The sequence below is a fragment of the Aedes aegypti genome, chromosome 3 (genome assembly GCF_002204515.2).
Source record: "Aedes aegypti strain LVP_AGWG chromosome 3, AaegL5.0 Primary Assembly, whole genome shotgun sequence".
Lineage (NCBI taxonomy): Eukaryota > Metazoa > Arthropoda > Insecta > Diptera > Culicidae > Aedes > Aedes aegypti.
Window position 1 is genome coordinate 214953766 of NC_035109.1, and position 18333 is coordinate 214972098.

The following is an 18333-nucleotide window of genomic DNA, read 5'->3' on the forward strand; positions in this document are numbered from 1 at the left end:
TTCATGCCGCATTTCATTGCCTCACACAACTACACTTGTAAATAGAAGGTGCTTACCTTTTCCATTGTAATTCTGTAGCAAGCATTTGTGTTTTGGATTTCATATTGCGTTCACTACACTTCCACTAAACAAATCTTTCATTCACTTTCCTTAAAGGAACACATTTCAAACGGGAATCAAATATTTATAAAGTTTTATCAACCGCATCACTCAAAACTATTATGGCGATGGTTTTCACTTGCGTCGAATCGACGCCGCCACCGCACACTGAGACATGCCTGTGTTTATAGTCTAAAATATCCAACTTTTTTTCTGTTGTATTAATTTTCAGTGCGGAAAGGTTGAACAAAGCATAGAAACTTGAAATTCATACGTTGTTTGTTTTTCGATTCTCTTAAATTACAGAAACCATATCTACGAAGCATAAAATCATACCGAGTGTTTATCAATTTCGACCACCCAAAATAATTGAAAAGCTCCACAGTGCGATGCGTCGGGATGCGTCGGGACGCGTCTATCGTGTGTGCACAATCATCGCGATCGTTGAGCGCAGTGATGTCAGAGTTGCTATCTGTAAAATCATAGAATTTAATGTGGATTGATCACAAAAATCATTAAAATTTTATTTAATCAGTGATCTTGTGATGGAAAACCATTTGCAAAATGATAAGTTTTTGTAATATGCAACAAATGCTCCGAAAACAAGCATATAACTATTGCTAGAAAAATCTGTCACCAATCACCTGGCAACACCGTCATCCCTTGCAAACATAAACCGTACCGATGCATACCAAAAATATGCGATAAATCCAATAAAAAACAGAGAAATTCCGTTGCCTTTCATTAAATTGTAATGTTTTCTTTTGATATGTACGATTGAGCAGTTGATTTTGATACCGTCAAACGGGGTAACTTGCAACAGGGGTGAAACTTGCAACACAACGACATGTAACTGAATTGACGTTTTCTAAGGCATTAAGTTAAATTATTCTAATTTGTTACACCGGTTAATGACCTTAGGTATTAAAAGGGAGATTTTGGTGAGGATTTTGGTATTATTTCTACTTTGGTTGGTTTGCTGGAGGAGAAAATCAAATCACGCATTTGATCGTATAAAAACAAGACTGAAAATCGTTCCTAGTATCACACAAACCGAATATAAATATTATTCTAGGTATTTGCAATTCGTTACAGTATTTAATAGTGTACAAAAGGACGATAAAAAAGTTTTGCTCATTTCACATTTAAACACTGAAAATAATTAAAAATATTTTTGACTACCCTTGTGGGGCAACTTGCAACAGCAATTTTAATCTCAATGGCAAGATGTTTTCTGCCACTTGTCATCAAAAACACCTGAAAAAGCAAGATTGACCATTTATTTGTAGAATTGCATTAAAATTGTTGAACCTTAACAACCAACTTATTACACGTGTGGTATAAAATATTAGAAAAGTTACAATAATTGCATTATTATTGTAATTTATTATTTTTTCTTCGTGAAAACTATAATTAATTCTAAAAATCTGTTTCAAATGTAACTTTCAGATCATTGTCATTGTGAACTTTTTGCATGTAATATAAAGATAGCTATTTTCAATGACCAACGGAGGCCATATCAAGACATGCTATCAATATATAATACGTTGCTCTGGTTGAATTATGAATAAAAAAACAAGTTATGTGAAGCAAAACCTCAAAACCATTGCAGTTGAATGAAAAAGTAACACTAAAATTTTTGAATGGCTTTCTACTAGCCGTCAAGGCTTGTGATTTGCTAGAATTTCCATTTGTGGAACCAATGAAATGCAAAACCAGTTGATTTATTAATCGGATAGGGTCAATACTCATAATTCAATCAATAATAATGATTTTTCAAAAACTATGGTACCTACTTTCCATTTATTGTCATACTTTTACTGCAGTTAATTATTTAATGATATAAAACACGGTATTGATGACATTTTTGATAGGAATCTTCAGTCAGCATTGTGTGTTGCATGTTACCCCACATCAGGGGTAGCATGCAAAATGCATATTTTCAGCCTTTCCTGATCCCAAGAAACCAAATTATAATAAAATAAATACCACATGGCATTCTTTACGTAGCGATTAAGAAACCAGATTGTATTTGGTTCATCTAAGTCCTTAAAATTTTTGTCCAAATAGATTTGAAGTTGAAAAGTGTTGCAAGTTACCCCGTTTGACAGTATCCAATACTCGTCAATCTACTAAATTTCCCATGTGTTTACATAAAAATATGCTTAACACAAATGTTATATTTTTTGTTTGTTTGTTTTGAAAATATACATGGAAAGGCGACACTACTACTATTACATCAATGATGATTCTAATGATTCTTTGAGTTACACGCCGCTTCACCTTAAAAGCACCTTCAAAGCTCAAAATCAAGCTCTTGTGGACCAACAGATAAAATGTGAAATTTTCACACTTGCTTAAACCTGCTTGTATGAGAAACATGAAGAAGCTTGGCAATTCTAAACATCACTAAGTGCCACGAAATTTAATAAATCATGCATTATCCATACCATTCTTTGTGAGACTTCGCATGAAGTAGCCGATGGTTAATAATATCCAAATATTTTTTCAATTATTTGGGTATTCTCACCTTAACCATGTGAAACCACTAAGCAAATTTCACGAGGGGACAACGAAAAAGAATCCGAAGGGAAGCCGAGTTAGTTGGGTAGAGCCTATCATCGTAAGCAATTGATTTGTCAAAACAGTCCGAGCAACCTCAAGTCCACATTAGGAACGGTCAATGAATTATTTCACCTAGCACAGTAGGCCGATTTTGAGACGATTGTTACCCAAAGCTATGGGAAGAGTTGAGCCGGATTCCGACAAGAAAAGTGTAGATGACATGTGGTTCTAAGGGTCGCTCCAAATACTGGCGACAAGTGTCCACCCCAGTGTTATGGGGCCCAGATAGCCGTAGCGGTAAACGCGCAGCTATTCAGCATAACCATGCTGAGGGTCGTGGGTTCGAATCCCGCTGGTCGAGGATCTTTTCGTAAGGGAAATTTTCTCGATTCCCAGGGCATACAGTATCTTCGTACCTGCCACACGATATACACATGCAAAAATGGTCAATCGGCAAAGAAAGCTCTCAGTTAATAACTGTGGAAGTGCTCATAAGAACACTAATCTGAGAAGCAGGCTTTGTCACAGTTGGGACGTAACGCCAGAAAGAAGAATAAGTGTCCACCCAGTCTTTGTCCACGCCGCAACAATCACTACTGTAGGCATAATAGTTTCGAAAGGTCACACAGAAGCGCCAGCATGGGCGCCGAGTACGGCCGGAATTCGCTCGGTCGATTTATCAGCGAACAAAAGAACCTCGGCTCGAGCATCGATTACCATTGAAACTTGTCCGTAATTACAGAGTGAGGCCTTGGTCCTTTGACGCCGTCGACGGAGCATCGAAGATGTACCCAAGGCCCGAAAAAAAACTGGTTGACCATTTCGGAGGACCTGCCCAAGCAATCAATAGTTCGGATTGTACTTAAGGCCCAAGTAAAAATGGAGCAAATGTCAAAAGTGAAAAGGAAGTTTTCGTCATTAAAATCGATAAATCAAAAAAAAAAAACACGCACACACACAGCTGTTATATTTTCAAAATGAAAAGGCTGTACGTTTTTATTTTTTTTCTCCGATTTGTTGATTTCAAGGGCAAAAACTGCTTTTTTTCATTTTTGACATTTGATTCATTTTTACTTGCACCTTAAGCAGTGAATTTCATAGTTCACTTTTGGTATGAATCTAGTTTCAATGAAACTTGTACGCTGATTAAGAGAACATCCGGGCATTAACATTAACTGATTCTCTGAAAAGTAACTCATGAAGTCATCAGCAACTAGAAAGTGCAGAAAAAGATTGCATTGTACTTCCTACCCACTTGAAGGTGAAACATCTCGGAATCCAAAGATGGCCGTCACAATGGCCGACTTGTGTCCCTACTCACGTTTTCAAAGGCACAAAACTGGAGAAATAGTTGGCAAATGTTTCTGATCTTCTTATTTTAAGCTTTCTGCTAGTGCACAAAGCCAAAATAAAAAGTTAAATGTTGTTGGATGCTTTATTCGCGAGATTTGTGCCTTTGAAGTTTCAGCGCAATCTTAGAAGTTGATTCCAAACTGTGTCACCTGAAGGCAACTATCATTCTCTACCAGCAGCATAAACGATCTTTACAAAATAGAGTTCTGGAAAACGTGAACTGTCAAAAATACACCATGAACTACCATCATGTTTGCACATAAACATGATCTAGTTCACGGTGTATTTTTGCTTGTTGGCGAGTTCACGGCTGCTGTTCACGGATACGAGAACGGATTTTTTTCTGTGTATGTAAACTGTAAAGTTCAGTTAATTACTTTAAAAGTGTGCTGAATAAGCCAAACATGCCCTTTTATCTGCTCTTTTGCTTGCTTGGGCTGGTCGGAAAAGCTGAAAGCCCCTGAACTTCGTCAAGTCGTCGGCACCAATGCAGAACCAAGCCAAGCCACCGGAGCTCATCACTTCCAAGCAAATCCTAACCACCTGACCCATAATGGAACCCAGGTATGTTTTGAACGTCGCATGTCAACGATGAACCCCTCCATCACCAAACTTCAACATGAATTAAAAAATAAACTAGTAAAATTTATTCTACGTCCTTACAGTTTTCAATAAACGGAAAGCGTACATGCAATTGCTTCAAAATTTCTTTGTCTAGTTCAAATCTCTTCTTTCCTCTCATGCGTCTTCAGAGCAAGTTGAGCCTATCCTGAGATAAAATATCTCAAATCTTAGCTAGTTGTTTCTAACAAGAGCACAAATTGTTTTGGTATATACTGCAAACTATAAAAAACTGTATTTCTGATCCCGATAAATCTGTACTTGTGGCATACTGGCTACGGAAATCTTTTGGATGACAAGATTTGTAATGAACAATACGAGAAAAAAGTGAGATCATCATTTGGTTTCAGTAATGTTATCCCTGAATGTTGGTAATAAAAAAATACTGCCTTCGTTTAATTTAGAATGAATGTTGAATTCCTTAAAAATTGGAATTGCAAAAAACATACCATCTAGCAGAGTTGCGAAAAATCACGCTGGGCGAGAGACAAAAGTATGTAATTTGCAAGTTAGGTATTCAGCCATTCCATGAAAAACCGATCTAGTGGGTCTCCGAATTCCGTGCAAATTTGATATTTTGTTCCTTATCCGAAATAAGGATACACGTATTTTTGGATTTTTTGATTAGGGTGACCATTTCCGAAATAGGATGAACAGAAAAATCGCGATTTTGCAAAATTTTTATTTAACAAATAAATAAAAGTTTTGAACCGCTTGACCGATTTTCAATCTTTTTGGACGAAATGAAGGCTAAAGATTTTGACTTTTCGAAAAAAATATAAAATTTCACAAAAAATGTGTTTTTTACATGAAAAAACTCAATAGTTTCCGTTTTTTCGTGTTTTGAAGGCCTCGGGACCAGAGGGGCTATTGCTGCTCTCATTTTTTCTTAAAAGTTCAGAAAATTTTACGTAAACTGTCAATTTTTCAGCGATGTATGTTTTTTAGTTTTTGAGATATATTTTTTTTCGGCACATTTTTCATTGGCACACACTGGAGATCTCAGTGCATTAGATTTGTAATGTTTAAAAAATATCATAACTTTTGAACAGCTCAACCGATTTCCAATCTTTTTTTATGGAATCTTTCCGTAATGGAAATTTCCTTGACTTCCTGGACATAGAAAATGGCAAATTTGGCAAAGAAAGCTCTCAGTTAATAACTGTAGAAGTGCTCATAAGAACACTAAGCTGAGAAGCAGGCTCTGTCCCAGTGGGGAAGTTAATGCCAAGAAGAAGAAATAACCAAATTTCTGAAACTATCGCCGAGAGCCAACTTGTGCACTGCAATAGTTTGTATTACATGCAAAAAATATGTTAAATTTGTCCTAAAAAACTTATCGAAGGACCTAAAATTTAATCAACTCGTGAGGCAAAACGCTCACTCCTATTTCATAACACCTAGACAGCCGTTTGAATTTAAATTCTACCAAATGTATTACATTACATACAACGTTGAAGTTGCACCAGTTGGAACCTTACAAATGCACATTTTACGCATCAGCATGTACACGGAGCCGCAAATCAACCCAACTTTGACTTCTTTTGACGCATTTCGGCTCTTCCGTGGGATAACCCAAATTTGGGTTAACTGATATATACCTATTGCAATAAAGGACTGGTTAGCCGTAAACCACGATTAATAATTAGAAACAAGTATTTATCGAGCAACGGACTCATGCTCCGTAACCGGTCGTTTGAGAACGTCGCGACATATTGGAAGCCCACACAATTGAAACCTCAGCCTGCGCAGTTGCTGGCTAGTGTAGTGTGCTATTTCCATTCCTTGAAAAAAATAATGCGCTCTCGGGCTAGGCATTGGATATATATAGAAAGCGTTGTGTTTGGATGGGCATCTAATTCTTCCGAAAGAGGTGCACTTTGCGAAAAAGAACCACGCGATTATTGAGCTGAAATCGAATTCAGGTTTACTTCTGCGTTCATAAGTCCTCCCATGGCGTAGGGGTAACGCGCCCTAACTAGAGATCAGGGAGTCGTGAGTTCGATTCTCACTGAGAAGATGTGTAACTTTTTCGCAAAACTTCACATCAATTTGTCCATTTAATCCAATTTCAAAGTATATGTAATGTTCAGCTTTTCGGTAGTTATTAGTCTAAATGAGATTATCAAAGAGAAACATGAAGTCCACCTTCCTCCTTCATTAGGGGAGGATTTGTGATGCTTTTCTACCTCCTTTCAGGATCCAGAAGTACGTGCTGGTAAGTGGAACTGAGCGCGACAGGGCCCGTCTAGGAAGTAGTAGACGGAGATTCTTTCGAGTTTTGAATGAGTTCCTTAACATCAGATTCATGCTAATGGCAGAGGAATAAAAAGTTCCATTATCTGTAGGCTCCAGAAGAAATTGCGGTCACGAGACTTTAACCCCAAATGTACTAGGAACAAAACGTCAATAAAACCGGTGACCATTAAACCTGAGACTTGGAGCACATTTTAAGAAAGCCTGCTTGGAGTTTTCGAGTAAAAAGTGCTTAGATCCATCTTTAACGGTTTGCATGAGTTCGTTAAACTACACGTTGAACCCAGAATCCGGAAGATGGTTAAAGCTTAAGGATACACTGCACAATAACCCTGTTAAGAAGGAGAGCGTGGGTCACAGTCGTGGATGGAAAGAGGTGGCTATGAACCGAGTGAATTAGAGTAATTTTGTTGGCGAGATTTGCTAAGCAAAATAATAACAATCAAATTCAATTCCAAGCAGTACATTTACATAACATTGAATGACTTCAGTACCAGTACCAGTACAGTATTGTAGTTGAATGGAGAATAGTCGTAATAAAGAACTGCTATAACAATCATATATTTTCTAAAGGACCAAAAAAATGTCGCTATAGAAAGCTTTTATCGCTACAAAAATGTCGTTATAACGAGCTTCGACTGCATACAATTCACAATAAAAACATCATTCACTCGCTTTTTGGCTCAAAACGTTACACTATAGTAAGCATTATTTTACATTCATTAGCTTGCATTTACTGTCATTTATATTGTTAACATTTTATTTTTTCATTTACTGTCGTTTATATTGTTAACATTTTATAATATATGGTGCAGTTACAGTTGAATGTTTGGTTGTTATATACAGTACTATTCGGGTAGCTAATCGATATACACCGTGTCCAAAATATTCTCATATAAATTCGAAGTAACATTATTCCACGAAAGTCTAAATGACATCATTAGTAATTATATTTTTCGAAGAGCGTTATAATACTGATTCACTATGGAAAATATTTCAATTATAAACTTATTTCATTAACTCAAGACTTAACGAAAGTTGTTTCAAAACGCAATATGATTAAATTAAAGTTTCTGACATTTGTTTGTGAATGCTCTGATTTTGACCTCATAAACCAGACCAATATGAGCAATAATTCATTTTAACTACAAAACACGACTTCAAAGGACATTTCATCACATATCAGAGCAATTTATTTTTCTAAGTCATCAAACAAGCTATTCCACGTTAGTCTAATACTATCAGAGTACAATGAAATACTAAAACATAGAATTATCGTACATTCAGTACAATTATACTAAAGGAAAGTAAAAGTATATGAGAATATATTGATCACGATGTAATTAAAACACGATAATGAAAATACCAATTAGAAGTTCTAATTTAGAACTCAGTTTCGTGTTTGTTTTTCATTGCTGCGTTATTCTCTTCCACTCATTATGACAAACTAATTTCGATTGACTGAATTCTCGCAAAATTGTTTGTGTGATATTATGCTAGAACCTGATAATTTAAGCAGTGTGTTTATGAATCGTAAATAATGCCATTGCCTTATTCAGAAAGGTGTGATAAAAGTGCACGTTCGCATCCAATCATTTCAAAACAAGGAATAAGTGCACTGAAGGCACCAAGAAGACTACAAGTAACTCTGAGCTGCAACCACACTGAAGGGGTATGCGCACCTTTGTGACGATCCAACTTGGGATGTTATCAGCAATACATGTAGATTCGAAACAAATCGTTTAAAATATCAGGAAATGCAACTGCTAGAGGCAAGCTCGTTTTGGATGCAGCATCACAGTAGTGAACACTGAATCCGTCATCGCATGCTTTCGACTTAGCTTTCCATCGTAGAATATCCCTTTGAGCCATTGTTATAAATTCAAGATAACCGAAAACAAGCACCGCCAGCAAACGCTCTATCGAACGATAACTGTTCACTCATGCATGCAGCCTGTTTGCATAATCCGATATGTAGGAAAACAGTTTAACATAGTACATGATCTGAATGGGAACCGAAAGCACAACTTACCCCCACAGTGAGATTTAAAATCCTCGCAGCAATCGCCGAGCCGCAAACAAGCGTGATCACAGTAACAGGGCTTATCATTTAAATCCTCGATAATCGCATTGAGAGGCGCTTTTTGAACTACACAGGACGAATCTCGCCCGTTGCAGCACAGAGATGACTCCCGGCAGGATCCCCCGTAGGCTCCGACCACAAATCCGAACAGCGTGAGGATGGCCACTAAACCCCGCAAGTGGGAACACATTTTGGGGCTTTTCACTTTTCGATCGGCACACATTATCACGTTGTATTCTTCTTATTTATCGATTTATTCTTAATCTCCTGTGCGGAAAATAAAACCTTCATATGCACTTTTCCCTTGGCTCACTATATTACTCTATTGAATGGATCGAAACAAAATCGATGTCAGGATATTTTGCATGTTAGGGTGTCCCAGAATTTCACTTTGTTAGAAAACTTGGGGTTTGAACCTCTAAAAGGTACATAAGGATGTTGCAATCAAGCTTTCGTATGGTGGGAACTCTGAAAAATGACATATAGAGGAAAATTTTGACAAAGGAAACAAAGTTTCGAATTTGAAAAAAAAAAATATGCAAATACTAAGAGCAATATGACCTTCTGCAAAGTTGTTGTCATACGGCAAACAAGTTTGTACAATATATTATATATTTTTCAGTGAAACTGTATGTTTCTAAAATATGAATAAATAAAATTTATGCCATTTTTCGCATAATGGAAGCTTTACAACAACTCAATAGATTTTGTTTGAAATGTTGTGAATTCACTGTTGAGTGAAATTCTTGCAATTTCTGAGCCTTCAGCGACGCTCATATCAGTTCAATCGGAGCACTAGAAGCCGAGGTCCAATCCTCCAAACTTGATCATTTTATATGAAAAACAGCCCATACGTACTTCATTCTTTCTATTACACTTACATCCTCAACTATCATTTGAAGGTCGATTCCCCAAGTTTTCTGACAAAGTTAAGTTTTGGGACACCCAAATGCAATGTAGCTGCGATTTTGTTTGATCCCTCCCATAATCACGTCAACCGAGAGCTGAAACAAAAGGAAACTTTATTCACACTGGAAAACACAATCAGCACATATCACAGCTGGTATGAATTTTCAAAGAGTTATTTCATGTTTACACGCTTTGCGTTTCTCGTTTCTTCAAGCCAAAATATTGTTAGCCAGACCATAACCAGCACTTCTAGAATAGTAGTGGCAAAAATTCCGTTTGCATGAATCATGAAATTTTTCTTCCTTCGCGAATGGGACTCGTTTTGTTGTGCAGAGGGTACCGCAGCTGCGCGCCAATTCCGTTTTAATCTGAAATGAAACGTAATAAAAACGAAACGAAGAAATGAAATTCAACGTAGGTATTTTATGATATCGTAGAAATGAAATATGTGACATGTTTTTTATATCCCCCCGTTCTTGGCTAATGGTGGTGAGACCCAAGAGACCCAACGCCGATGAGAACATGTTGGCCCAGCATGCTCGGTATTAATCGAAACATGTCAATGACTGCAAAGGCTCAGTGCTGCTTGTGGTCTTTTTGAATCCTTGAAGGTGGCAGCATCCATACTTAACAATCTTGAATGAACCGTGGCTGACAATGTTCCAATTTATGAGTTGATGAATAATTGTTTGCTAGCAAAGTGAAGGACAAGTCTCACGAACGCACTGGTACACGTGCAAATTTATGGATCTGAAAAGACAGTGCTGAAAAGTCTACCGTAAAACGGGATAGCTTTGATAATGCGGGTAACTTTGATACCACCACATACTAAATAAAATATCATAATTTCTGTTAATCGGTTGAACAAAACTAAAGAATGTTAGTATGACACTTCATATAAGAGGTGTTTTCATTTGAATCCATATCATTTGAGGCTTTATATACGAATATTAAACATTGATACGATTTTAGCATTTTCGAAACGCTTAAAAGCAATCTGTTCTACGATCGCTATTTGATGTAGTTTTGAATAGTTGGTCACTTATCTATGATAGCCTAGTCATCATAGAACTTGAATATGATCTAATTTTCAAACGAAAAGCATTTTCACAATCTGGGACCATTTTTGTAATCTAAGACAGAAATTTCCATATAACGTTAAACGCCTAGAGGTATGCAATGTCCTACAAATGTTACATAATTCATTCAATCTTGTTCGATTTATACTTCATTATCAAAGTTACTCCAAAACAGAAATCCGACTTTCCATTGTATGAAAAATTATATATCCATTCAAAATCATTATTTAGTCAATCTATCAACAGAAATCGATGCTAGTACTTGTTTTAAAAACTAAAAATTATATTTTTTTTGAACTGCATGCATAAATATTCAAGTTTTCTTCTAAAATACTATCAAAGCTACCCCGTTTTACGGTACTTCAATTGTTTGGCAGACAGCGGTTTCAACAGATCATTCCGAGGGGTTTGCAGTGATGCTTACCTTAACTCATCAGTATGAAAAAAATCGCGATGAAGGTGGCAGAGTTGCAATCGCAATTTGGACTAATTCAATCGTCATTTCAGTTTCAAGGTCTACCGTTTTAGTAAACAGTGCTTGTGCTTATCTAATTTTGAGTTTCTGAAATTCTGGAATGCTCATACGAATCATAATGTAGTACATTGTTTTGCTTGCAATATTTTTATGACTCAGTTTTTTTACATCTGTATTTGAAATAACACGGTCTTTACGTCGTTTGAAATTAGGCGTATTTTTGTATTGCACGTGGAGAGTCGTTGCCCATGGTACAAAATGGAACATTATGGTGATCTAGCGTAATAATAATGCCGTATTCATATTTTATGGCCATTGGTACCTCGCGTACCTGTAGGAATAAAATAGATCTGATTGTGTGGTCCTGAGACTCTTGCCCAGCAACTACTATCCCTACCTCCTCGTGATACTGACCGGGGTACCAGCAACCTCGGGGAAGATTGGGTAACCAACCCCGTTGGGAGCTTTGGTCGTATGCTGACAGGAAAGGGGGGGGGGGGGGTTTGCTTCTGCAAACCTGGAGCGTCTGTACTCCATGTTAGGAGCGGCGCACAACAGCGTATGTTCCCCATGCCAGGGGCGGCTGATCATCGTCCGAGTGCCAGAGAAGGACTCTAAGCTTAACTGCGCACTATGGTCATCCGAAAATTCAGGAGGAATGGTCCTCCGGAAATCTAGGGAATTGGTGTCAGGCCCTGCAAGCCAACCGTAAAAATACACCAGCACAGGAACGTCAACGAAAGAATACGGACCAGAACAATCGGCAAAGACCGAAATGGACTAGCGATTGGAAACCTGATTCGTGGAACTGCAAATCTCTCAACTTCATCGGAAGCACACGCATACTCTCCGATGTACTGAAGATCCATGGATTCGACATCGTAGCGCTGCAGGAGGTGTGCTGGACAGGTTCGATGATGCGAATGTTTAGAGGTAATCATACCATCTACCAGAGCTGCGGTAACACTCGGGGAAGCTGGGAACAGCTTTTATAGTGATGGGTGATATGCAAAGGCGCGTGATCGGGTGGTGGCCGATCAACGAAAGAATGTGCAAGTTGAGGTTCAAAGGCAGGCTCTTCAACTTAAGCATCATAAATGTGAATAGCCCTCACTCCGGAAGCACTGATGATGACAAGGACGCATCTTACGCGCAGCTCGAACACGAGTACGACCGCTACACAAGCTACGACGTCAACATCATCATAGGAGATTTGAACGCTCAGGTTGGCCAGATGGAGGCGTTCAGACCGACGATTGGAAAGTTTAGCGCCCTTCGGCTGACGAACGAGAACGGCCTACGACTGATAGATTTTGCCGCCTCCAAGAATATGGCCATTCGTAGCACCTTTTTCCAGCACAGCCTCCAGTATCGATACACCTGTAGATCACCTCAGCAGACAGAATCGCAAATCGACCATTTTTTGATCGATGAACGGCACTTCTCCGACATAACCGACGTCAGAACCTATCGTGGCGCTAATATTGACTCTGATCATTATCTTTTGATGGTGAAACTGCGCCCAAAACTATCCGCTTGCTGGAGCAACATAAAAGCAGCCATCAACAACGCAGTCGAGAGCATCGTCGGGTACGTGGAAAGGAGGACATGTAACGATTGGTTCGTCGAAGAATGCAGGCAGATTTTGGAGGTGAAGGATGCAGCGCGGGCTGCAATGATGCAGGAAGGAACGCGACAAAACGTGAAGCGATATAAAAGAAAACGAAAGCAGCAAACCCGCCTGGTCCGGGACAAAAAGCGCCGCCTGGAAGAAGCGGAATGTGAGGAAATGGAACAGCTGAATCGTTCACAAGAAACGCGAAATTTCTACGAGAAGCTTAACGCATCTCGGAAAGGCTTCGTGCCGCGAGCCGAAACGTGTAGGGATAAGGACGGAAGCATCTTGACGGACGGACGTGAGGTAATTGACACTTGAACACTTGAACGGCACGGAGAACACAGGCGCATAGGGTCACGACAGCGAAGGAAGTGACTACGTCAGCACGGCGGATGAAGGAAAACAACCTGCCCCCACATTGAGGGAAGTTGAGGATGCCATCAACCAGCTCAAGAAGAACAAGGCCGCTGGTAAGGATGGTATTGGAGCTGAACTCATCAAAATGGGCCCGGAGAGGTTGGCTGCCTGTCTGCACCGGCTGATTGTCAGAATCTGGGAAACGGAACAGCTACCGGAGGAGTGGAAGCATACCACAAGCCCCATCTACAATAAGGACGACAAACTGGAATGTGAAAACTATCGTGCGATCACTATCATGAATGCCGCCTACAAAGTTCTATCCTAGATTATCTTCCGTCGTCTATCACCAATAGCAAATGAGTTTGCGGGAAGTTCTCAAGCTGGTTTAATCAACGGCTGCTCGACGATGGACCACTGTACGGCAAATTCTCCAGAAATGCCGTGAATACCAAGTCCTAACGCATAACCTGTTCATCGATTTTAAAGCGACCTCAGGAGAGCTATGGAAAATCACAGATGAGTACAGCTGTCCCGGGAAGTTCACAAGACTAATAAGAGCTACGATGGACGGTGTGCAGAATAGCGTGAAGATTTCTGGCGAACATTCCAGTTCGGTCGAATCCCGCCGGAGACTTCGACAGTGTGATGGACTTTCGTGCCTGCTGTTCAACATCGCGCTAGAAGGTGTCATGCAGAGAGCCGGGTTCAATAACCGAGGTACGATTTTCACAAGATCCAGGCAATTTGTTTGCTTCGCGGATGATATGGATATTGTCGGCATAACATTTGGAACGGTAGCAGACCTGTACAAATGTCGGCCTGGTGGTGAATGCGTCAAAAATAAAGAACATGCTGATAGTCGAGACAGAGCCGGCCTGGGAAGCAGTGTTACGATAGACGGGAATACATTTGAGGTAATGATTAGTTTGTCTACCTCGGATCCTTGTTAACGGCTGATAACAACGTTAGTCGTGATATATGGAGACGCATCATCAGTTAAAGTCGTGCCTACTATGGGCTCCAGAAGTACCATGCACCAAATGTACCATGTACAAAACGCTTATAAGATCGGTGGTCCTCTATGGACATGAAGCATGGACCATGCTGGAAGAGGACCTGCAAGCACTTGGAGTGTTCGAACGAAGGGTGCTTAGGAAGATCTATGGCGGAGTGCAGTAGAACGGTGTGTGGCGGCGGAGAATGAAACACGTGGTCGCTAGGCTCTACGGCGAACCCAGTATCCAGAAGGTTGCGAAAGCCGGAAGGGTGCGCTGGGTAGGGCATATTGCAAGACTACCGGACAACAGTCCTGCAAAGATGGTGTTCGCGTCGAATTCGGTTGGCATAAGAAGGCGGGAAGCATAGCGAGCGAGGTGGCTTGACCAGGTGCAACAAGATCTGGAGAACGTGGGCCAAAATCGAAGTTGGATAGACATAGCCATGGACCGAGTAAATTGGCGTGACATCGTTTACGAGGTTTTATCAAATTAATTTATATAACACCAACTAAATAAAATTATAAAAAAAAATTATGAAAATTTATAGTGTATTTTCTGCAAACATAAAGTTACGGCTGGTATAATATTTTGACACAAGTTTGTTTAGCGAAATTTTAGGCAATTTGTTGAAGGTTAACCAGAGTTGCTTGCTGTCACTATCAACGCTTTAAATTTGCTGATTTGTACAGGCCGACTGCGATACAATTCGGATCATTCCATATCACAACAACATCATGCTGTCTACTCCATCACTAATGCATTGATGGCGATAGACTATGGATATCACTGATGGGTCAAGTTTAGCTTTAAATTAAGCAAATAAAATGGCAATTTATCAGTACGATATTCTTGATAGTGCTGCACACGGATTGAAACTGTGTGTTGGTCACTGAAAAATATTAATTGCGTGGGTATTTACCACGTGATCACTCATTCTGCAATGGTTGTGATCTAGAGTGCGATGTCGTATCACCGCTGTTGGTTGTCAGATCCAAGTGATATTGATAGTTCGCAACTGATATTGATAGTTTTAGTCCATCAGCCATCAGCTGATATGACCGATATTGTGCTACTCTGGGTTAACTGTGTGGTATTTATTTGTTTTCAACTGCCATTGTTTTTCTGGGAATTTTCATTATACCACTTAGGTCGAAATTTTGCCCCACCTTACTCTAACTAAATAAATGAAATGAATAGTCGAGATAGGTGAAAGTTTTTAAACTATAAGATATATCTCAATCATTTTGCCTATACTCTGTTTGTTTCTACGTTTCTATTGAATCCCTCAGATGACATCAGGCTTATTTCGGAGTCAATTGATACAAAAATTAAACTTTATTAAACAATCATATGCTCTTGACTAAACTTAAGCAGATTAGGAAATTTATTGCCAATAGTATTTTATTATTTATCCAGAAAATTTTTATACGAAACTGTGACAGGGCATGTATTAGGTATTGGAAAAAGCGTGACAGGGGGGAAGCGGGGTCTTGAAATCCCTAAAATCGTTGGATGTCATATTCGAATCTTCCCTAAGTTCGAGTTATTTGTGGTAGAATTCAGTTTTCAGTTTTTACTTCAAACAACAAATTTGTTAAACAATTAGGGTAAACATCTATATGGGAACCTTCTTCAATTGTTTTGACATTGGGATTATTTTGACAAAAATGTCTTTAATATAAGATGTAATTAGTGATGCCATGTATTTTTTTTTTTGAAATTGAATAAATTAAAGCGAAAATAAACTTAACACACTAATACAGTAAAATTTATTTTTACCAAACTTTCAACAGCTGATAGGTTTGCTAAAACGTTTAGGCCCAAATATATCGCTATTAGAAAAAAAAAACATATTCATATTTGCAGAGTAATCATCCTGACCTTCTGACTACTACTAATTTGATGAATTTGTTTCTTTTCAAACAATGGGCAATTTTACCAAAAATTCTTTTGTTTAAAATTCGGTACAAAATTTTAAATATGTATGGTACATTTATACAGTTAAAAATCAATTACACTATAGTAGAATGCATGTGAATAGTTTTGAATTCGATTGAGTATATATGAATTGGTCGGTGTTCAGACAGACTGGACCAAGTGATTTTTAATGGTTTCAGTAAAATGTACACCAGACATTCGAAATGTCAAAATGTTTGCAATATTAGCTGTTTTAAAGGAGCTTATCTATTTGATGATACATCGTACCAAAATAGCATCGAAAAAAAATCAGAAATGATGTAGTCCTGATTCTCTAGAACGTCAAAATATAATCTTCTCCGGTCTTTCTGAACACCGACCAATTAAAGACTTAAATTATCTTTTCTTTCGTAAAAATATCAATATATGGAGTGTTTCATAAACTTTTTATAAATCTATATAAATAAAAATGGAGTTATGTTTGTATGTCACGAAATGGCTTCCAAACGGGTCAACCGATTTGAATGATTACTTTTCTGTTTTGTTTGTCAAGTGTTCCGACGTGTTTGTGAGTATGAAAATCCCAGGATATTCACCGGGAAAGTCGGAAAAAACGAGCGTGAACGGAACTGTCATTTTGTATGGGACGATCCATGGCGTTTTTCAACAGCCTACTTGATGGCAAGACGAAGTTTGCCGGGCCCACTAGTTTATTATAAAAGAAAACATTTCTGAAAGACTCAAAATGGGTTGAAAAAATAAACACAATATAATGTTATAATTGAAGGTTATAATTGCTTACTTTAAAATTCGCTTAGTTTCTTGCGCCATTTTTTTTTTTGCTTTATTACCCAAGTAACAATTTAAGTGCTCTTTGAACTTAGATTATATTAATGGAGGTTTTATTAGAGATGCATTCATTCCTAACAGATTTAATAAAGCATTGAAAAGTCTTGAACGTTCTTTTCGGTAAAACACACTTTAAAGTGCTTTGTTGATACCTATAAGTGCTTCCGTTTAAACTTATTTGCCGGTCAAATTTGTTGATAATAAATTGTATTTTGAAGAAGCTCTGTAGTGTATATTAAAACCTATACCTAAAACCTCAGCTTCTTTGTCTTATTAAGACATCGATTAAACTACTAAGACTGCACTAAATCATGTTAAAGTCTTCTCAAATCTAAACTGTCTGATGCATGTTATTGGAATGCAATCTGCGTGTGGTTATCAATATCATTATGTCGATAATGATAATGTTGTAGAGAATTATGAGTTAATCAGAACGCAAAAATAAAATATTCCTCTCGTAGAATTATCTGACTTCCGTACATATAGAAATATGTAGAAATATGTTTCTCCCATGCTTGCCTGAACTTCCCGTTCTAGTGGTACAACTATGCTGTACACAACAGCTTAAGAGGAAAATAACCATCATCGTTTTACAAATTTTCAAAACCAGTTTTTTTGCTCCAAATCGAAGCAATGCTCATGAAAACCTATCATTGCAGTGCACTTGCTATTTGTAATTCGATGATAGATTTTCATGGGGGATTATTTAAATTTGGACGAAAAAACTGGTTTTTATGTTTTGATGATTGCTGATGATTGGATGATGGATTCTTGAGCCTTAACTAAACGAAGAAAGCTTTCATTTTTCAGGCATCTATCACCTACCGTTTTCTGCATCAGTATAACCGATCAACTACGATGAACTTTATCATACCAATTCATTCCGATAAAAAACATAGTTAGATACCTAACAGCACGAATTTAGTAAATTGAACTGCATCACGAAATCTAATCTTCCAATTTGTTTACCTTTTTGAAAGCACTAGCTTTCCTGAGTGCATTAAGGTTAAACCAAGGCTCCCAAAAAGCTTTTCGTCTTAGTATAAAACAAATAATGTGATTTAAGAATATTTTATTAGGGGGGTCCGTAGCCTTGAGGTTACGCTTTCGCTTCATAAGCGGAAGGTCATGGATTCAATTCCCAGCCCCTC

General features: G+C 38.2%; 1 protein-coding gene across 4 annotated transcripts in view; it reads right to left on the reverse strand.

The window, feature by feature from the left end:
* Window positions 1-18333, reverse strand: part of LOC5570034 (somatomedin-B and thrombospondin type-1 domain-containing protein) — a 254422-nt gene that overhangs the window by 131579 nt on the left and 104510 nt on the right. For 2 of the 4 annotated variants that reach the window (XM_021848705.1, XM_021848702.1), the window contains exon 2: window positions 8927-9299. In XM_021848705.1, coding sequence (XP_021704397.1) covers window positions 8927-9200 — 274 coding nt within the window. In that variant the 5' untranslated portion in view covers window positions 9201-9299. Of the gene's footprint in view, window positions 1-8926; window positions 9300-10007; window positions 10255-18333 lie in introns of all 4 variants that reach the window. The other 2 variants (XM_021848701.1, XM_021848703.1) reach the window with 2 other exon arrangements.